This window comes from Protopterus annectens, chromosome 7.part0, assembly GCF_019279795.1.
Source record: "Protopterus annectens isolate FY-2018-M chromosome 7.part0, PAN1.0, whole genome shotgun sequence".
Taxonomy (NCBI): domain Eukaryota; kingdom Metazoa; phylum Chordata; order Ceratodontiformes; family Protopteridae; genus Protopterus; species Protopterus annectens.
In genome coordinates, this window is record NC_056739.1 from 1,047,421,236 (window position 1) to 1,047,444,531 (window position 23,296).

At 38.7% G+C, this 23,296-nt stretch overlaps 1 protein-coding gene across 2 annotated transcripts in view; it reads left to right on the forward strand.

Moving 5' to 3' along the window:
• Positions 1-23,296, forward strand: part of CEP152 (centrosomal protein 152) — a 2,961,597-nt gene that overhangs the window by 2,414,047 nt on the left and 524,254 nt on the right. For both annotated transcript variants that reach the window (XM_044077591.1, XM_044077592.1), the window contains exon 19: positions 16,652-16,957. In XM_044077591.1, the coding sequence (XP_043933526.1) occupies positions 16,652-16,957 (306 nt within the window). The remainder of the gene's footprint in view (positions 1-16,651; positions 16,958-23,296) is intronic.

The window sequence follows — 23,296 nt, forward strand, 5'->3', positions numbered from 1 at the left end:
GCCAGGCTGTGGGTATATGTTTTTTGTTGTTACTAGCATTGTCTTTTCAGGCCTCAGCCTCTGTTTCTGCTGGCAGGAAAGCTCTGAAGAGCTTATGCTCAAACTTGTTTTTTAGTCAGCTCAGCTTGAGCTACATATATCTAAGACTACTGCAGCAGTGATCATTCTAACATCTACTGTTATGGTAAGTTCAGTTTACACAGATGTACTTTTCTTGCTATTGCTGATGATGTAGTAGTATACTGCTTTTTAACAAGTAGTACTACACTATCTTCTGCTTTTTGTTTTGGATAGTTATCAAGGTGTTTGTAAAATAATTTATATTTATGTATGTGGAGGTGATTGATGTTTGAGCCAAGTTTCAAAAAGTGGGAAGATTGTATTATTGTTTACTAATTTGTTATTGCTCTGTACAATCTCTTGATTATAAGACTTTGAGCCTTAAGATGACAGATTTTGATACCGATGCTTTTAGCACTTCTGATTGGCTTGGTGTGTAGTTATGACAGGTAAGAGATTTTGTAAGTTTTGTTGAGATGGCATACTTGTGTGAGTGTAAGGAGGCAGTGATATTGTTGGGGGAGCAGGTGTTATTGCGTTTGGATTATGTCTGATGCATAAGGTAGTCAGTTTCATTACATATCTTGAGAAATGTGCATGCCTGAATTGAGGCAGTATACATATCATTTACAGTGCAAAGTAAGCCTTTGCATGTTGGTGCCTCTCAGGGATTATTTCTGAGCAGTTGAAGACACTGGTGTTCTAAAAGAAAGCTGTTGTGTATTGTTCGAACTTATCTTCCCATTTAAGGCCACAAGGCCTTACTTTAATAGATATGATATGTAGAGTAGTTTTACAAAATCTTTCCTGTAAATGAGTTTTTTTAATAAACAGTGCTGTCTTTTAATAAAGAAATAGTGCTGTTAAACATTAACTTTTCAAAACAAAATTAAGTATGCAAGCATTACATCATTAGCCAGTACCATAGTAGCTACAATAAGTAGATCACATACATCAAAGGTTAGAAGTGGAATAGATCAGTTCACTCTCTCTCTGTATAAGTACTAGGTTTATTTTCTTCTTCTCAAGGCCTTCGATAAAAAGGCTTGAGATAGCCAGTCTGGTAGGGCTGCTTTGTTTTCAAAAGGTAGGATTTCAACCTGAGCATTTTTTGCCAGTTTTGTGATAAGTCTAGTATTGAAAACAAGTTTAGTTATACTGTAATTATTTAAGGAGCATGTCTGATGATAAACTAAGTAGTTATAGCCACTTGTTGCCATGCAGTAGCACACAAAGGCTACATGAATTAAACTTTATTATGTGCAGCTTAAAACACTGCACACTATGCATTAAATCCTTGCAAACGTTTGACACTGTAAATACATGAACAAAATGAAAACTCCAGCACCAATGATGAGCTGAGAGAGCTTTATTGAAACTGAGAACTAGACCGGTTTCAGCACATAGCTTTCATCAGTAGAACCACACTGAAACAAAGGAAAAGCCCAACAATAAATACCCCTTCCAATGAGATAATATTACATAATTTCCTGTCATGGACTGAGAACAATAAATCGCATAAATATACAATTAGTGATAAATTGCCTACAAAAATAAATCTGGCACATGAAAATAATATAATAAAGGAGATATTACAACTTATCATTAAGTGCAGGGGAAAAAAGACCCCCAAGTTTCACTATCCATTTTCTTTCCTTAGTGTTGAGAATGTCATGCCATCCAGTTTTAAAAGCTCGATTACCTGTAATACTGTATATAATGGTAAATGAAAATTTGGCAGTGGAATGGTTGAATGTGTGTCTGTATAAGGCATTGGTGATCCGGGCATTCCTAATATCACCCAAATGTTCAGATATTCTGATCCTGAACTGTCTGGATGTTTGACCTATGTAAAAGGCTTGGCAAGTGCATGTGGCAAGATAGACAATCCAATTTGTACTGCAGTTACCAAAACAACGAATGTTGTATAATTGTCCAGTATTCCTGCTGGTGAATGTTTTTTTTTTAAATATATAGTTGCAAAAGCTACAGTGTCCACAGGGATATGATCCAACTAATTTTTCCCCCATTAAAGTCCTCTGATGAAAAGATTCATCCCTGGGTGTAATTTTCTTGTAATTAGAGAAATGGGAACCCAATGATTTACCCTTTCTATACGAAAATAAACACCTATCCCCCAAGTGGTCCTCTAGTAGAGTATGAGATTTAAGTATATTCTAATGTTTATCCACTATGTCCAAAAGATGTGTAGTATTTCTGCCATATGTAGTTACAAATCTTAAGATGTCCTGATTAGTCTGCTTAAATAACTTACTGTAAACACATACTGTCTGAACAAGACTGTTGTCAGAAATGGCCATTATGGTAACCATTACAAGACAATTGGAATCCCCAGCTACAATTACCATGATATGCAGCACAGAAAGATAACTATCATATGAATGAAGACCACTGTGTGGTTCTTTACCATAGTATGCACTAAAAAGGTGATTTATGAGGTTATATGAAACAATCCAGTATCTGCCTAAACATCATTTAAACTCCTTACATAGGACACTGGTTCGTTCCTAACCTCTGGTCACTGCCCTTGTGAGCTTACATGTTCTCCCACTGTCTACATTCTACCTGGGTTTTATTTGGGCAGCTTCCTCCTGCACCTACAATTATTCTAGCTGAATTAAGTAATCTGAACTATACCTATAGACTACATTTATACTTGCCTTTGTGGATCAGATTATGGCTGAAAATGGTCCGGTATGAAACAGTTTACTTATTTAGCTAACACACACAATTTACTCTGCCCAGTAAATCATGTAACACTATGTGGAAAGGAATATCAAAGAAGTAAAATAAAGAAAAAAAAGCTTTGCACTCATTCATATAAATCTGAGAAACATTCAAAACAAAACAAGTGGACCAGTAAAACAGCTGTAGACAATCACAACACACACAGCTTATTGGAAAAACTGAATTCAGCATTAAATTATTCAGTCCTTGTTCTGCTGCATAGAATAATGGAGCCCTGACAATTATTTAGTTGATCTGAGTACCATAAAAAGCCCTAGTGTTGCTGTAGAATTGGAAAGGGGCTGTGAATGATCAACATATGTCAGCGAACCCATGCTAGGGGCAAGGTCTTTGGGTTTCTTCTCGTAGCTGAGCGCATTCTGATGGAGACACTATGCAGTGCATCTCAGTTGTGAGCATACCAATCATTCAGTAGTGGGGTCTTGGATAAAGTTTTTCTATGGGCTGTGATGCTCGGGACATTATGCTCTCTTCACCTTAGCTAAAACCAACATATCCCCTTTGCATACTTTATAAAAAATGTGGCCTTAGCTTGCCTGTGTGATGCATGACTCCTGACAAGTCCTCTTCTAGTGGGGTTGACAGTTTCACAATAGGAAGGCCTGATAAGGCTTTTCTAACTATGAAAGGGAGTGCACAAGTGTTACTAGGTATATGTCAGGTTCTTGTTGCCCACCCTTACTTGGGGGGGGGGGTGGTGGTAAATATGTTAATGTGGACAGGCTAATATCAGTGGTAGAGAGAGGGATTCATAAAGAAAAATTCCATAGCATTTGGAATAATTTTGTAGTAGTTCTAAAGTCAGAGAAAGACAAATATGTGTTTTAATTTTCTCTCCCATCTACCCTGTTGTAGTTATCTTAGTAAACCCTGTGTATCTGTTGTTGCCTGCTTCTTATAATAAAAAACAAAACTATCACCACACTGTGTGAGCAGTCAGGTCCAAGAACAAAGCAGAATCCAATAATAAGATAAAAACCAAAAGGACCCAATGAAGAGGCTGTAGTTTCCAGTTTAAAACACAGTTGTAATCCACAAAAAGGAAGCCGAAGCACTTTTGTAGGTACAAATCCAACTTCTTCAGATGCTAACAACTGTTCAAACAGGAATGGTTTAAATACATATACAGAAACACCTGAAGTAATTAAGTAGTGACATCGCCTTAAAGCTGCACTCATATTAAAATGTTCAAGACAAGGATATTAAAAAGTGAAAAAAATGTTCACACCACACCCAGAGAAGTACATCAGGGCGGAAAGCATTTTATTATGAATTACTTTAGGGAGAAAAAAAATTACAAATGTTGAAATTGTCAAGCCACCTTTGCACAGTGATCATTAAAATGTTATAAATGCATTTATCCAGTTTTTGTTTTTGAATGGGAATACGATTTAAAACCAGTTTACAAAATCTCATTGAATGCCCACAGCTGTTGTAGTTATTAGCTGTGGGCAGAAAATTTTGGCATACACATGCTTACACAAATCTAAAAAAAAAAATCAATTACATTTGGCTTACTCATTTGTGCTATTCCTAATTTTACCACTGCCCCAAACCCCAGCCCTATGCTTTAGGGTACTGTACATGATTTCTGTAACAGTAGCATCACACAAGACACACAGGCACACACACCACTACCTAATCAAAGTAATTCATCTATTCCCCTCTCTCTAGCCCTTACTTTAAGACTAACCAGGAAACAGTCACACATGCACACTCACCCCAGTGCCAAACTTTTCATTACAAACAGAAATTTTGGCATTTCTCCCACATTCCACTTATTTTAAAACTGATGAAGCAAAATTGAGAGCTCTATCACTGAAAAAAAACTCGGTGAACCCATTCTATCACCTGTAACATTTTCAGCAAACACTACTTTTGACCAAACATAACTAACCGCGCACACACACACAACAAAGTCCATCGTAACAGAATATGTAGATAAATTCAAACTGGCCTCAGTTTCTTTTGGAGTTTCAAAACTAGAAGCATTCAAATCTCCTCTCTCCATACCACCAAAAGCTTCAACATATAAACCAAAATGACAAATTCAAGGAAAATGCTGGTAAATTAAACAGAAACTAAAAAAACTTAAAAATACCATAAATGTCTCAAACAAATGGAGACCAAGAAAGCTTTGCAACCAAATAAAAAACAAAACCAACAAGAAAAAGCGTATGTCGGCAAAGTGCTTTCATTCTTTAAAGATTACACAGAACTTCATCAGAGAAGTTCATTTAAATAATACCAAAACAATCACATGACTAAAACAAAGACCCAATGAGAAAAACAATAATATACAATGAACAATCTGTTAAGATTAAAAAAGTATATATATATATATATATATATATATATATATATAAAATACTAAAGGAAAAAATGTAATTCTCTGTGATTTTAATAAATACTTGATATTTACATATTCATTCAAATCTGGCAGTTTGTCAGCTGATAACAGAATTTGCCTGTTGACTTCCTTACGTTCAGGTAATGGGTTCATGTCTCCACTAGTGGCTTCCTAACAATGAAGTCACATACAAAAAAGTTCACTTTTCTAAAATTATTGCATCTCTTGCATGGTTGGCTAAACTATTACTATTGCATCTTTTTTAATAGCTACTAGATGTTCATAAACTCTTTGAGAAAATTTACTTGTAGTTTAACCTACATAAAAATTTTTGAAGTTGCGCATAAAGCTAAATCAGATTCACACGTGCATCTACTTTTTTGCACAAATCTGCTTTTTTGTTTTAAAACTGTACTAGAACCTTCACTAATAAATATGCAATACTTGCAATGCTGACAAAGCATCCCTGTGTGTGTTAACTCTTTTGAACTTTGTGAACTCTCTAATAAAAACTTAATGTTTTTATTTTTTATGTGTATGTTTTTGTTTATTGCCAGTAATATCTGCCAAATCCCTATTACCTAACACAATTTTCCAATTGTTTATCAGAATGTCTTTAATACAATATGAATCCACAGAAATGGGTATTGGAAAAGCTCTAAACGGAATTATTTTGAACATTATTCCTAGCTGGTAATAATCCAATTTTAAAATGGGATGCAACTTAACATATCTGTTGTTACTAACATCTAAAATGTTGTAATGCAAAACCTTGTTTCTGTAGCCCCTTTATTTAGAAAGTGGCTTTGCAAAATTTATTTAGTCTTTAAAAATTGTCATCACAAGTTAAAAGACTCACTTTAATGAGCTGGCTCCTAATTGCATTGTTTCATAAACTGAGGATGTTGACTGCTATGAACAGATAATTATTTACAAAAGTTGACTTTATATGAGCTCTACTAAGAAAAACTTAATTCTCAAAATTTATTGCAATCTCCAAATTCAAAAATTGCACATCTTCACCTTGAAAACCTTTTAAAATGTTGCAGTTTTTGTTTCATTTACTGGCATTTTCCTTTTGATTTGTCAACCAAGTAAATGGGTTACAAGTACACACTACATGGTCTACTCAGTATATGGAAAAAAACTACTTCAAAATATCACTTTTACAACTGCAGGTAAAAAAATAAATAAAATAAACAAAGCTGCAACCATGTCACATAGAAATGTATCCAAAAATTCCTTACTGTTCTTATTCTTATTTGTACCTACCTTCAGTCTCAAATGGAAAAATGTATACTTTCAATGTCTTCAACTGTAGACCCTTATGCATTTCTGAATACATTTTTGTATCATTTGCAGCTGATCCATTGGAATAGTCAATGAGCCAGAAGAGCCGAAAGTGTTGGAAATGTATACCAATTTCCAGATTGATCTCCTTCCACCTCCTGCCTCCACTGAATAGTGGAGTATCCAATTTTTTTTTCACCAAACTGCTGCTTCCCCCCACCATAGCAGCTGGTTTCATTATATATGGCCTTAAAAGGAATTAAACAGCTGTGTAGTACATTTAAAGGCCTTATCTAAGCAGCTTGTAATAGTGAATTGTTATTACATGCATACATCACCCTGGACAAACACTTAACTTGGTTGATTACACTGTCATGCTCTATAGTTTTATTTTTGTATTTGAATCTTGGCCATTTTAGTACTATAATTTGGGGAAAAAGTTACCTTCTTAAGTTCATTTCTGCTTGGTTTACTTTGTGCATGCATGCATGGCTAATCCCTGATTCCCATCCTAAAACTATACATTTTTTACGTTAATTTTAAATTAAAATATTATGCAACAGTGCACTGTGTAGCAAATTTCACTTATATTTTTAAACATTTATGACAAATTATATGAAATAAAGGCTTCATTTCCAGTCTTCTGAAGCATTTGACATTAATGTAAGCAATATTCTATAGTCAGTGCATTATTGCATAAATTCTTTTATGACCATTTACAGATAAGAATACTGTATTATGGCTTCTGAAATTATGTGAGACAACTTCCAGTTCATACTGCTGTTATGTAGTTGATGACTAGCACCATATAGATGGCAAGGGGGACATGTGAGTGCACCTCTCTGTTACTGCACATGATAGATTTATAACACAGTTGTGTGCTATTATTTAGCAAGTCTTTTTATGCTACCACGATCACGTTAGAAGTTGATAGAAAAATGAAAATGCTGTTGTATACTTAGCAGACACATTTTAAATCAACTCACTAAGAAATATTTCATCCTCAGCAGCCTGTTGGATTTTGAATTAAAACTAAACAAAAGCAAAATTAAAGAAATATAGCAGACCTGATTGAAAACTTTAAACATCACATTTGCTAGGATGGACTCAAAATTTGGGAAATTGAGGGGCTTTCTTGACAAAGACAGGAAATCTGCCAATTAAAACAGCAGAGTTTAACATTTTTCAACCAGGAAGCTATTTTCTTCAGGCTTGTTTGATAGTTAAAGCTGGGGGCAGTGTGGATGAAGGTGAATTACCTTTTGTCTTTTGAAAGTTTGAATGTAGCTGAAATTCTGAAACTCCTGATAACACTGTAGTTTTTGGATGATGCCCTTTTTGCAGCCTGCAAATAATAAACTCTATGTTTATATTTATTAAATGAGTAGGTGGACTGGCTGATGAGTCTTTTTAGCCACAACCTGAGTCAGTAAAGCACCACCAAATATTTTATGTATTTAAATCAAGACATCAGTAATAGTAGGAAAAGCTGTAATCAGTGAGCAAATTTAACAAAATAAATTTCTGAGCTCTGTAATCTTTGTGAGGCACAACAAATCTGCAGGTTATCTGGTGGCCCTTAGTAGATGGGATCTCACAGGTGCCTAACACCAGTTATGCTTAGTAGGTTTAGGATTAAAATTATTTAGTAACAAGTTTGTTGCTTAGAAGTAATTTCACTGGATATTTTAGCAGCACAAAAGTATTTTTTCACTAAGCTGTAAGTTTCAGCTGCATGAACACACAAAAGTATGGCCCTTTTTCTTTTTCCGTTTGTAGTCTCATTGGCATCAAAAACTATTTCTTGCTTTCTCAGTATTTCTTATAGGCCTAGATTTTTTCATGATATTCAAAATACCCACACTTTCTGTTTTCTCATTTACTTCTCAGGTTGATTCAGGTGCGGAAATTATTTAGACCCAGTTGCCAAAATAAAGATGTTATGTTTTGAACATAAGGAATTTAAAACTTTCAAAGGATGTAACATGGAATTTAGGAAACTGCACACAGTAGCTGAAGCAGTCAATGAGCTTAGTTTAAATAACTTATAGCTTCAAACTTTGCAGTGTGCAGAGATAGTGATGTGGGAGAAGAAAGACTCAGAACCAGCTTGAAATAGAAACTTGAAGATGTGTTGTTGTTAATCTCACCTTTATTTTCACTGATGGGTCAGATCCAATGTATCGGAGCTGTCTCGGCCTTTCCAAAAGCGTGAGGTTTTCAGTAAAGCTCGTGGGCATCCTTCCCTACCCATAAGGCAGTTCCCTAACTTCCCCATATCTTGTTTGCTGTACTGTGAGGAGGTTCAAATTGCAAGCTCTGGGCTAAGTTTATTTCTTTATTCTTAATTCTTTATTGTTAATATCTCTTTAGCAAAATCTCATTTACCTTAGAACTTTCCATCCCTTCCTTACCAACCTTGTTTGTGTAATTTATGTTATTTACCCTTTTAGTGTTTTTTATTAGTGTCGATTTTACTTAGAGGATGTCTAACTTACACCCGTTTTAGTTAGAGGGTGTTTTGCCTTTCATCCTCTTTGCCTTTAACTTAAATTTATTCAAAATTTTACTCTAACTTTCTGAGTGAGTGTAATTATTCCTGACTGCCCCTGGTTAGCGTCCGTTTAAGTTAGAGGGCATCTAACTAATGTCCGTTTAAGTTAGAGGGCATCACCCCCCCCCCCCCATTTTTTTCCTCTTTTGTTAAAAAAATATATATATATATATATATATATATATATATACATACACACACACACACACACACACACACACACACATATATAGAGAGAGAGAGTGAGAGAGGAACTTTATTTTCGTTAGTTTAAGGATCTAGTTTTTGATTTTCTACTGTGCACTACTTAAGATGTCTCAAAAAGAAGGAAAGCCTTTTGGATTTAAAAAATGTGAACAATGTAGCAAAAGATGGCTCTTAGCAACTCACACACCTTATGAGTGCACTGCTTGGGGCCTCTTCATCTACAGGAATCCTGCTCAGTTTGCCATGCTTTCAATCAGCGAGCGCTCATGGAGTGCAAGAGCAAATTGATCCTAAAGGGATTACTGAAAACCCCTTTTTCGGAGGCTATTTCTCAGTCTTCAAAATTGGAGAAATCTGAAAAACCTGAAAAACGCCCTCCTTCGCCTCCGAAATCCTCTTCAGAGCAGAACAGAGACAACCAAAGCTGTCTGCTCTAGAGGAACCATCGGAGTAGTCAGCATCTCCTGGATCGTAGACTATATCAGAGCAAAAAGAACATTCCACTCCAAAGTCAGCTTCAGACTCTTTGGTTCCAAAGTCCTCTGAGTTCTGCTATCAGAGCCGATCTCCTTCCTTGGAGGCGATCACTTCTCTGCTCCCTTGTCCATTCCTCACAAGATCCAGATCTCCGACCCATTCTACTCAGTCAACCAGGAGCCTCTTTGACAAAGACATGGATAGGGTCGTGCAGAGGCTGTTGAAGACACCTCCTTTGGCCAAGCTTTTATTGGATCTGAGCCCAAAGGAGTCTGATCAGACACAATCTTCTCCTTCGGCACCTGCTCCTCCTCCGATCTGTCCCTCGGTTTCAGAGACGATAGATTCTGACATCCAGTTTGTGTCGATATTGGTTCCAGGACCCATTAGCTCCTCAGATCAGATGTCAGCCCAGAGCGTTTCTGCCCAGTTGGAGCAGGAAACTTCTGGGAACCAATGCTGGCCAGTCAGGTCCTTGGAGCCTGCTTGGATCTCCTCTGATCTGACCCTGCCTCTTGGGGCCTTCGCGTGAATAACTTTGGCTCCTGCCTCAGCTTTGCAGATTTGGTCCTCTGCTCCGGAGATTCCATTGGTTCTGACAACCTCTCAGTTGTCAGGTTCGGGGAATTCTTTGGAGCAGGAACGGACTGCCTTTGAAATCATGAGGAGGGTGATGACTACTCCCCAGTCCAAGACACAGTCTCTTCCTTGGATCTTCCTTCCACATCTGCGCAGGTGTCTTTGCCCCCTCATACCCATCCACAGGCCTGCAGGGATCCCAGGTCTCAAGATGTCCCTCAGGGGACCCCCCCCCCACTTCCAAAATTTCCCCAGAATACCCCACTGAGGAAGTTCCTCAGAAGAGGATATGCAAGAGGAAGCATCCTGACTCCCCAAAAGAGTTCATCACATCCGATACCGACCTCGATGAAGCAGAAGGGTCCCCATGGTCACTTCCTGAAGATGCCTTCTCTGCAGACATCCTGTAAATTTTAAAACTGAGAGGTGATTGGCAGTCCACCTCCCTTTCGGCCAAGGTGTCGGTTTACCTGAAGGCCTTTGGATCTCACCCTTCAACCTCTTGGCTCACCCCTCCTTCTGATGAGCTTATTGAGTTAATCTCTTGGAAGGCATCGCAGACCCCAGATTCTATAGAATCCACTCCTAGGAGGCCAGACAAATATATCACAGCCCCAAAGGACAAGGCTTTTTTAACCAAAGGTGTAGTAGTTCATGCCATGGTCGTGATGGAGGCCACAAAAAAACAACTATCAAAGACCAGTTCCTTTATCTATCCTCCTAATAAGGATTCTAGGACCATTGATAGGTATGGGAAGTTTGTCTTTTTGTCAACGGCCTTTATCTTATGGTCACTGAACTACCATACCCATTTCACTAGACTACAGAGGGACCTGTTAAAGGAACATTTAGACTCCTTCCAAGGAGCTGTAGTGAACACTGCAGCAGATAGTCAACGCGCAGCTCACCACCCTCAATTCTATCAACTGGTTCATGAGACTCATTTCATATGCAGTAGATGGAGTGAGTAGGGTGTCTGGTTCAGGCATCTCTGTCAGGAGACAGGCCTGGATGCACCTTTGCATTTTCATGGAACCCTTCAAGTCTTCCTTTGTTAACGCTCCCTTTAATGGCTCATCTCTCTTTGGGCCTAAAGTTAAAGAAATTCTTACCAGATGTGAAGAGGAAGGTAAGACCTTATCTGCCATTGGAGTACATTTTTCCACACCTACCAAACCATTCCCTAAGGGTCAGAGAGGTAGTGGGAAAATGTGGTTCAGAAAATCATAGAGTGCTTACCAACACACAGAAGATGGAAGTTCCCCCAGAGGCAGAGGGGAGAACAATAACAGAAGACACTGCCCTCGTGGCAGGGGAGGCCTGCAGAATCCGGGCCCCAGAGAATCTTTCTTTGGCAGACCCTTCCAGCGTTCTCGAAGGAGTGCCTGATTGCTCACCTCTGGAGGCAGTTGGGGGGGAGATTGTCTCTGCATTTCGAAACCTGGCAAAAGTTAACAAAAGACAAATGGGTGTAGAACGTAATATCCACAGAATATATAATTCCCTTCTCCTTCCCCACTCCCGTAAACAAGTCAGTTCCAGACATTCCACCCAGTCAAAAGGAACACGCAACATTAGAAATTCATAAGTTGCTAAGAAAAAGAGTCATCCAAGAAGTCCCCGTAGATCAGAGAGGTTCTGGAACTTACTCAAGATTCTTTTCAGTCCCAGAGAAACCAAGGGACTGGAGACCCATCTTGGATCTCAGCATACTGAACAAATCTGTGAAAAAGACCAAGTTCCAGATGGTGACACTGTAGTCAATTTTTCCATTCTTGGAAAGAGACAATTGGATGTGGCTCTATAGACCTTTAGGATGCATACTACCACATACAAATGGAAAGATGATACAGAAGGCACTTGCACTTCGGGCTAGGAGACAGCTACTTCCAGTTTTGAGCTCTACCCTTTGGTCTCACTACAGCCCCCAGAATGTTTACTAAATGCATGACAGTAGTGGCAAGCTCACCTGAGATGCCAAGGATTCTGTTTGTTTCTGTATCTGGATGACTGGCTCATAACTGCCCCAACCAGGCAATTTAAACAATCTTATACAAGCCAGGGGCTGTACTCTTTCAACTTTGTTCCTCTCTAGGCTTTACCATAAATTATGCCAGATCTGCTCTAGAACCTTGTCAAAATTTAATATTCATAGGAGCAGAAATAAATACAACTACATTGATAGCAAGACTCCCTCACGACAGGGTTCACAATCTCCACCTTCATGTAAAATTGTTAATCAGGAAGACACAAGCCTCTACAAAACTAGTTTTTCAGGTGCTGGGGAAGATGGCAGTGTCTATCATACTTATTCCTTTAGCTCGTCTGCATATCAGAATACTTCAGTGGTTACTTTCTGCACAATGGTCAATCCTTGATCTTCCAGTGTCACACAACATCCTCATAAGCAACTCCTGCAAAAAGGATCTCTATTGGTGGATTAACTCTTCCTTAGTATCTCAAGGCCATCCCTTCATTCCCCCTTGACCCCAAGCCATGGTGACCACTGATGTGTCCCAGATAGGGTGAGGGGCATTATCTTGGGAAGAGACAGTTCAAGGCATCTGGAAGGATCATGAGGCTGATTTGCATATAAACGTTCTAGAGATGAGAGAGTTGCTGTTAGCATTGCAAGCATTTCAGGGCACACTTGCTCTGGGAACGATAGCAGTCCAGTCAGACTGGTACGTAAATCAGTAGTCTGGTACATATACAAGGAGGAACCAGATCTTACCCCCTTTGTTGAGAAGCTGTAAGGGTTTGGCAACGGGCAATGACCTCCAACTGTTTCCTGATTGCATGCACATCCTGGGAAAATCCAACATGTTTGCAGACAAATTGAGCAGAGCCATATTATGGCGGCATAAGTGGTCCGCCATTCAGAAAGTTGCAGAAGAGATTTTCCAAAAATGGGGCCAGCCTTGCTGCGATCTCTTAGACTCACCCACCAATGCCAAATGTAGCAACTACTTTGCCCTGATCCCTCTCATGAGGGAGACACCAATGGATGCACTTGTTCATGATTGGCCTCCGGGACTCCTCTATGCTTCCCTCCAATTCCTCTGATTCCCAAATTGATACAGAAAGCAAGTTTGAGACTATGATAATCCCGATTGCCCCTATTGGCCTTGTCAAATCTGCTTTCCCTTCCTTCAGCCTCATCTTCTGGGCAAGCCATGGATTCTGGAACCTGCTCTAGACCTTTTAACTCACCTGTCAGGAATGGTACATCCCAGCCTACACAACCTCAAATTGACAGCCTGGCCCCTCTGATTCCCCTGATAGCCAGGTTTCCACTCCTTTCCTCCCCAGTCAAACATATTTTGTTGTCTTCCCGTAAAATATTTACACGAAGCCTGTACAAGCATAAATGGACGAGGTTTGTAATATGGGCCAGCGATAATGAGATGGATTCCCTTTTCTTCTCCCATACATTGTATTCTAGAATTTCTAGCAAAACCTTTTCATGAGGGAACTGCTCCTTTCACTATTAGAGTTCAATTGGCAGCAATTTCAAATTTCCATGTAGGAGAAAATGGTTCTACAGTTATGTCTCACAGGCTTTGTAAAGCCTTTTTGAAAGGAACGATGATGTTAAGACCACCATACAAAAATCCAACTCCTCCCTGAGATCTGAATTTTATTTCGACAAACACCATTTTTCCTCGCTTTGAACCTTCTGCCACATGTGATTTTAAATTTTTATCTGGTTAAACACTCGTTAGTGACTATTCCTTCAGCTAGAAGACCAGCCCTGTCTGTCAAGCCCCCATACCTAGATTTTCATAAGGACAGAGTTTCTTTACGCACTAATCCTGCCTTTCTTCCAAAGGTTGTGTCGGAAAGTTACCTAAACCAGTCTCTTGAACTGCCAGTTTTCTTCCTAAATTTCCAGAACAAAGGAGAATACTCTGCATATCCTGGATGTGCATAAACAAGTTTTCACTTGCAGAGAACTTCAGAATTTACGAAATCGGATCAGCTCTTTTTATCCTACTCTGAAATTAGAAAAGATCAACCAGTTTCAAAAGTTACAATATCTATATGCCTCACAGTTTATATATCCTACATTTACAACTCTAAGAACAGAACTCTTCCTTTCTCTGTTAAAGCTCATTCTACCAGGTCAATAGCTACATCTAAAGCTTTTCAAGCAAGGTTACCCTTGGATAACATCTGCACTGCAGCAACGTGGGTGAAACCCCATACCTTTATTACTCATTACAAAGTGGATTTGGCCTCCAGGAGTAGAGCCTCTTTTGGTTCTATGGTTCTAAGGAATATTCTCCCATGAGCCACGCAAGAATCAGGTTGCTTGGGACATGGTCCCATCAGTGAGAATAAAGGTGAGATTGACAGCAACACATAAAGAAGTTATGTACTTACCATAATGCTCCATATGTGTTGTCCATCTCGACCTTTATTCTCACAATCCACCCTCCATACCCCCTTCCTTCGTTCTTGGGAGACATAGTTATTGGATTTACAGTTCTCCATAGCCTCAGAAATGCTGCATTTGCCTGATTTATTGCTGCATTTGCCTGATTTATACAAATATATATATATATATATATATATATATATATGTATGTATGTATACCTTTATGTGTATATATATATATATATATATATATATATATATATATATATATATATATATATATATATATATATATATATATATGGTTTCACTTCATAATACTGAAATATCAAAACACTGAAAATGAGAAAACGTCATAATATGGAAGCTCAAAATCCTGAAACCCCAAATCCTGAATGTTAAAATACTGAAAACAGATAAGATGCATATACTGACTGTAAACAACAAAAAACTGATTATATTCCTTCAAATATAAGCAGGGAGGCAAGCACTCCTGCACCCCCTCCATGTGGAGGGCGCCCTGCTACTTAAATATATATCTACTCCAAGATTGCATTTAGTGTAGTAAAGTGCGACCTTGGAGTTGATATATTTAAGTAGCAGGGTGTGGGGGGGGGCGCAGCACCCACACATGGGGGGGGGGTGCAGGGGACTTGCCCCTTGCTTATACTTGGTGGAAAGTAATATGATTTATCTTGTTTAAACTCAGTATATGTATGCTGTGTGTTTTCAGTATTTTGAGTTTTCAGGATTTTGGTTTCAGTGTTTTGAATTTCAGTATTGTGATATTTCAGTATTATGAAGTGAAACCATATATATATAATATATGTGTGTGTGTGTGTGTGTATGTATATATATATATATATATATATATATATATATATGTATATATATATATATATATATATATATATGTATACACACACACAAACACACACCCATATTAAGGCAGGTTTTTTCAGATGGCTAAGTTACTGGGGGCAAACAAGATCTGAGGAAGTTAGGGAACTGCATTATGTAGAAGAAATAAAGGTCCAAAGACTGGATAAGCTCTTGATTTACACCTCAAGGCAGTAGCAAAAATAAAGCAAACTGACCATAGCTGAATAAATTCCAAATTCAAAGTTCCGAGAAAATAGAGCAATCACAATAAACAAATATGGCAATCAGAACAGTTCATTTAGGTCACAGTTAGTGTAAATGAATCGCCAGTAACTTCCAAAATTATTTCTAAACCACAAAAAAACAGCTAGCGATCCAAACCTCAGCCGAAGAAGTCACTATTGCTTGGCAAGAAATATAGAGTTCTATGTCAAAAGATGAAGAATTCTTTATTGTAGGTAAGCGCTTTCATGGTGCTACTCACCACTTCATCAGACCAAGGTCTGATGAAGTGGTGTGAGCAGCACCTTGAAAGTGCTTACCTACAGTAAAGAATTGTTCATCTTTTGACATAGAACTCTGTATTTCTTGCCAAGCAATAGTGACTTCTTTGGCTAAGGTTTGGATCGCTAGCTGTTTTTTTGTGGTTTACAAATAATTTTGGAAGTTACTGGCAATTCATTTACACTAACTGTGACCTAAATGAACTGTTCTGATTGCCATATTTATTTATTTATTGTGATTGCTCTATTTTCTCGGAACTTTGATTTTGGAATTTATTCAGCCGTGGTCAGTTTGCTTTATTTTATTTTTGCAACTGCGTTGTATGTAGGGAAGGATGGCCACGAGCTTTGCTGAAGATCTCGAGCTTTTGGAAAGGCCAAGATGGATGCAATACATCGCATCCGAGCCATCAGTGAGAATAAAGGTCAAGATGGACAATACACATGGAACGTTCTGGTAAGTACATAACTTCTTTTTTTTTCTTTTTACTGAGCTCATAAACATAAGGTGCTAACTAGAATTAACCACTGAATGCCCAGTATTTTGCAAACAAACTGGACATAATTCGTACTGCTAATATTTTAGTTTTATATTCTAGATTAAAGAATTTGCCATCATGGAAGCAGTTAAAGAAATTGAAGCAAAATGGCAACTTCAGGTTATAAGAATCACAGAGGAATTTAAAAATATACCGTTTGTTGAAAAAAGGGATTGCACCTGTCAAACTGAGCAGTCCTGCACTCAGCAAGTTGGCTTCAGTCCAGATCTCGAGACAGCATTTGAGAAGCAAAAGCAGGAGCTTGAGCAAGCAGCCCAGAAAGAAAAAATGTGTGCTGTAGAGGAAGCCTTAAGGAATCTTGAAATGGAGTTGGAACGGAAACATCAGAAAGATATTACTAAGCTGGTAAGATGGAAAAAAGTAATCTTATAAAGCATTCATAGCCAAACCCAGACCGTAATGGAACCTAGTTAATATTAGTGGTTCATTTTTGATTAGTTTCTCTTCCCATTAATTAGCCAAAGAGATACTCTTCCCCTTCCACAGATTAGAATTATGGCTGTCAGGTAATTTTGTAAAAGGTATATTTATGTTCTCTCTCTCTATTTTGTACATCTAAATAGACTTGATGACTAAGGGACCTTTTCAGCTAACCTCAAACTGTAGAAATGCTAACTAGGAAGGAACAACCACTGCATAGACGGTGTTTGGCTAAAATGTCTAACAAAAGAATTAAAGATAAGGAGTGTCTTGTTATAATGGGTGTTATTAGCTGCAACTGTTAAATTAAAACTTCTTGATTCAATGCATAAAGGTTACAAAATGCATGCAAATGTACAAGTGATTTTTGATAGAGTTTATTACCACGCTGGACTTCAATCACATTGCTGTATGAATGCTTTTTTGGAAGTTCAAATGCAGTTTCAGTCAGCAGCAGTATGTTCAGAGCCACATTCAAGACTAATATTGATCAAGCACTTGGGGGGCCTTCCATGAAGATCACTTTGTCAGCATAATCCCACATTCAAGGAAGTGTACATACCTGGCTTATATACAGTGTGAAGTCATGTGCCAGATGCACTGCCACTTCTTTTCTTGTCACTTGCACAAAACGTATCTCAGTTCTTGTTTCTGCTGCTGCAGCCATTGATCTACATGTCCAAGCATCAAAGTGCCCATGTGACCCTCATATTACCAGCTAAGAGTTGCGCTGGCATTGTTTATTGTCTTAGAGGTGTAGCACATTGACATCTCCGATGGGTCCTACTTTCAGATTAATTATCCATCCTCAAGAGAGAGAAGTCATTGGCCTCTTCAGCAAAATAGAAGTGGATAAAAGTTCCATGCCTACAGACTTGCAGAAATACCTTCCAAGCATCCTTAGGCAGTAAGTTAGATCATTCTAACAAGGATAGGCATTTGGAAGCCAGGTCCAGGCATTAACCTCCCCATTGTAAGTGTGGTGTCCAGCCACTTCCCCAGACACTGCAGGTTGTGAACTCGCCCATGAAGCCCTGACCACTTCTCATCCTTGGTTAAGAGCCTTGGTCTGGAGAAGGTTTACTCATAGTCTACATCCCTGGTGGGAGTATATCCTAAGATTTTTGCTCCACCCTATCTTTTGGTATTCCTCTGAAGCCCCTTAGTGACCAGTCCTAACCAGAGATCAATCTCTTGAGTTATCTGGCCATTGTTCAGAAGTACTAGGGACTCATGCCTCCTCCTTGGACCAGCCAACAGGCTGTCATCAAGGATGGACAATTTGTTAGTCCACGGCAGGGCTTGAGTCTCAGGACCTGGGCATCGTGCATCTGTTTAATATCTGTTATTATTTGAATTCTTGTCTTTACACAGGGGCATTACAGGAACATAGCCAGTTGTTTTTAAGGTGGGTTTTCAGGCAAATTTACATTTACATAAAAGCAATCAAACTGTATTAACAAGTTCACAATTGCAAACATTATACTTCACATATATTGCTATATATTTATTTTTTATTTTACATTTGTTGAATGGGAAAGTCCAGCTGGACACGTCCATTTTCAGCGGAGGCCCGGGGAGAAAAGCTCCTTTTACATCCAATACACTAATATACTACTAAAGACTAGTAACGATTTAAAATACAGAGATAACACACTTCTAGTACATTATGGTAAATAACACACTTCTAGTACATTATGGTAAATTGTAGATTAATACATTTTGTCATGCATGTCTTTAGAATTTTATAGATACAATATTTTGCAGTAATGCTTTCATAGGTTACATTTGATTTAGAGATTTGGTGGGAGACTTTGGTTTGGGCTATGTAAATAGTTATTACTTGTATCCTTATCTTTACCCAGGAGCATTACAGGAACATAGCCAATTGTTTTTAAGGTGGGTTTTCAGGAGTTTTTTAAATTGTGTATTGGAGGTGTTGGATGTAAATGTGGCTGGTAGAGTGTTCCAGAGTTTGGAGATGTAGTAGCTAAAAATAGATTTCACTGCTTCATTGTTATATTTGGTGACTTCTAGAAGATTAAGGGTGCTGGATCTCAAGGTTTTTGTTGTGATGTGGGGTCGTATAAGATGTTGGAGGGCTGGGATTTTGTCTGGGTAGTAGTATAGCTTATGTGCTAGTGACAGTTGATTGAGTTGAAATAGTAGAGGGAGTTCTAACCAGTTTAGGTTGTTGAGGGGGGTGCAATTATGTGTCCTATACGTGGATGCTGTAGCAAATCTCGCTATCATATTGTAGCAGGTTTCTAGCTTGTTTAGGTTGGATTTACGAAGCTTGATTAGGACTGGGGATGCATAGAGTAGGGTAGATGATAGATGTGACCTGGCTATTTGTGGTTCTGGATTGGTTTGTGAGGAATTGTTTGTTACGATAGAGCAGGCTGAGTTTTTCATGGACCTTCTTGATAGTTTGGGCAGTGTGCAGGTCAAATCGTAGGTTGTTGTCTATTTCAATGCCTAGAAGTTTGGTGTGGGTAGTTGGGGTGATCACAATAACCTCTGAAAACAAAACTGTAAAGTTATCTGTTGGGGGGGGTTCTATGAGAGGCAAATAGTAATTTTGTTTTTATTTGGGTTAAGAATAAGTTGGTGGTTAGTGAACCAGGTTTCTGTTAGTGAGAAAGACTCTTGTGTTTGTGAGTGGAGATGGTCTAGGGTGGGGGCTGACCATATGATTGTGGTATCATCTGCGTATTGAATAACTGAGGCCCTGGGGGTGGAAGATGGGAGTTGATTGGTGAATACACTGAAGAGTAATGGCCTAGAATGGAACCGTGAGGGACTCCTAAGGATACTGGTAGTAGATGGGATAATTGGTTTTGCCATTTTACTGCCTGATGCCTTCCTGATAGATAGCTCTTCGTCCATGTGATGGAGGAGGAACTGAGGTTTAAGGTAGAGAGGGTGTTGAGAAGTCTATTGTGGTTAACCATATCAAAAGCCTTGAATAAGTCGAGAAATATAGCTGAGACAAGTTTTCCGTTGTTTCTATGGTAATTAATGGTATTAGTGAATGATATAGGTGCTGTGGATGTACTGTGGGAGGGCCTAAACCCATGCTGGTTTTTAGACGGTAATTTGTTTTCTAGGAGGTAGTTAATAAGTTGTGTGTGTATGACCCTTTCTAGGATTTTAGATATGGGTGATAAGACGGCAATAGGACGATAGTTAGTTATTGAGTTCGAAGGAGTTACCTCCTTTGTGTAGCGGTATGCTATGGGAGATTTTCCATAGTTGGGGTACTTTACACTCTGTGATAGAACTGTTAATGAGAATAGCAACTGGATAGGCTATGGTTTTGCTAGTTAGAGGTATTCTGCGGGTAGGTTGTGTGCCACCAGGGTGGTGGGTTTGAGTTTTTGGAGGAGTTTTTGGATGGTTTTGATAGATACTGGCTGGAAGCTAAAGTGGGGGCTACTAGCTTGTGTTTCCATTGTGATTGGTGTGTTTGTTGGGGTTGGGTGAGTGGAGTTTAATTGGTTATTAGCTAGGGCCTGGATTGTCTCAATAAAGTACTTGTTAAATTGTGTGGGGATATTGCCATTGTTGTTTACTGCTTTGGGTGTGGGGGTAGTAGTTTTCCCAGGTTACAGTACATAGTTGACTGCAGCCCAGAATTTTTGGGGGTTTCTAACATGTTTTTCTTGCAGATTTTGGTAATAGGTGATTTTGTCTGTTTTGATGAGTTTCTTGGCTTTGTTGTGCAGTTCTAATTATTTTTGTTTTTCTATTTGGGTTTTGTAGTTATGAAATTGTTCCCATGCTTTGTTCTTTTCTTTGGGAATAGTTTTGGTGGCTTCAGTTAACCAGGTGGCATGTCTGGCTTTTATTCTAGTGTTATGGGGGGGGGGGGCAGCACGTTGGTTCAGTATGTTTAGGAAGGTTGATTTAAAGTGTTGCACTGCCTCATCAAGTGGTAATTGCTTTAAAGGGGTCCAGTTGCAACTTTTAAGGTTGTTGATAAAGGCACTAGGGTTGAAGTTCTTTTTGTTTCTGTTTTCATTGCGTTACTTGGCATATATGGGCAGTTTTAGTTCTCAATAGATATGTTGTTGGTGGTCACTGAGAATGTCTGGAAGACACCCAGTTTGGGCTACAAGGGATGTTATATCCACTCCTGTATGGACTGGTGTTTGATTCTTTCATCGTTTCTGGTGGGAGATGTAATGACTTGGGTAAACCCATGGAGGTTAATGTGGGTAACTGGGTTTTGGCTTGAACAGTTGAGCCAGTCTGTTAGTCACCTAATAAGATATTTTCTTGAGGTAGAAAGTTTGTGACCCATTCTAGTAGGGTTTCCATAATTGTAATGTTATTTCCAGGGAGTATGTATCCTCCTGTGATATTAATATGTTTTTTGGAGTTCAATTTAAACTTGGCAAGAACGAGTTTGATATTTTGGCTATCTGGGAGGGTAATGTCTAGTTGTTCAAGGTTAAGGTGGTTCTTATACATTATAGCTACCCCCTTCCCTTTTTTCCTAATCTGTCCTTCAAGAAATTGTTATACCCAGGAGCTGTAATTTTGTTATCGTGGATTTCGGGCTTTAGCCAGGTCTTGGTCAGTAGGGCAATGTCTGGCTTGTAGAGAGCTAATAGGGCATGTAGGTCATGAACCTTATTGAGGATACTTCTCATGTTGAGTTGAGAATGAGCAGAGAGGTTATTTGCCTATGGAGTAGGGTATTAATTAGGTTGAGGTTTGGGGTGACTGTTGTGGCTGGACCTGGGTTGGGGTGCATGTCCCCGTTACTTATGAGTTTTTTTAGTAAAGATTGGTAGAGCTTGTTGAGTTTTGTGATGATTTTAGTATGCTTTAGATAGGTGTGGGGCCTACTTCTTGTTGGAAGCAATCTGTGTTGGTGATAATCGGTGTGGGAGGGTTGGAAGAGGTCTGGAGTAAGTAGTAAGTTTAGTGGGACTGAATTACAGTCTAGGGATGAGGTCTGTTTGGGGGGGTAATGTGGGGAACATGGAGATGGAAATGGTAGCTGGTTAAGGATGAGCAAAGTAGGATAGCTATGGAGATTGCATATGGAAGAAGTCTTACAGTGGTTTTGACTGGTAATGGGTTCACTGTTATTTATATAAAGGAGGGTTAATAGAGTGATTGGATACTGTGTTGAGGATGGTACTAGACCAGTTGAGAGGGCTGAAAGCGTGGTGGAGTGTGATAGGGTAGTAGTGGTGGTGGGAGTTGGCTTTTGGTAATTGGGAGGAGTGGTCTATGGGTATAAATAAAATTAAAATAGGGGTGGGTGGAAATGGGGGTAAGGTATGGGAGTGAAGTGAGGCCACAGGGCGAATGGAGTGGGAAGAACCACGGATGCCTTTCTGGCTAGAAACAATCAGTCAGAGTCAGGTTGGTGACTTACAGGTCTGGCTGTTTTGAAAAGTTAGAGCTCACCCTTACAGGTTTAGCTACTTAACATTTCAATCTGGAGTCTAACTAAATATGCTGAAGGGGCTAACAACAGTAGTTTCCAGTTAAATATAGACAAGAGTGGGAGTTGAACAGGCTAGAAGGGCAGTCAGTAAGCTGAAGGTAGGGATTATATTAGTGACTCATGGGATGTGCAAGTATCCGTAAAGCAGGAGGTAGGATGAAATTACATTAATGAGTTACTAAATATACATTAGTTGTAGGAAGTCCAGATATACAGGGTTCAGAGTCCTTGCTTGGGAAGTAGACTCAGGGTGACGGCCAGTTACTATTGGGTCCTCTGCAGTTGTTCCTTAATCAGGGCTTTCTGACCTCTGTTTATGTCTATTGCACATCCACAGTGAACGTCATGCAACCTAAGCAACATTATGTAAATTATTCAATTCCTGCCTTTTTTTAAACAAAAACCATCTTTATTAAACCATCACTTCTGACATGGGCAATCATACATTTATATAAATGTAAACAATCCACACTGACACAATCCTAGTTACAAGCATTTTACATCACAAACCATACTGACACACTCCCGGTTGCAAACATTATACGTCACTTATCTACCCAATCATTTTCAGTCAAACACTATGTAGCTCAATTAAATCCTGCCTTCTTTTAAACATTATTCCTCCCCTTGATGTATTGTTACCATAATTGCCATTTTTTCCTATGTAGTTTGCTCCTACCCTTTTCTAAAGATCCCAATTACAGTTGTTTTATCTCTGTTACTATATTCACTACTTCTAGTATAGTTGTTTTAAATTTTGATTTCCATTTTCTAGTAATTGCTTTTTGGCAGCCACC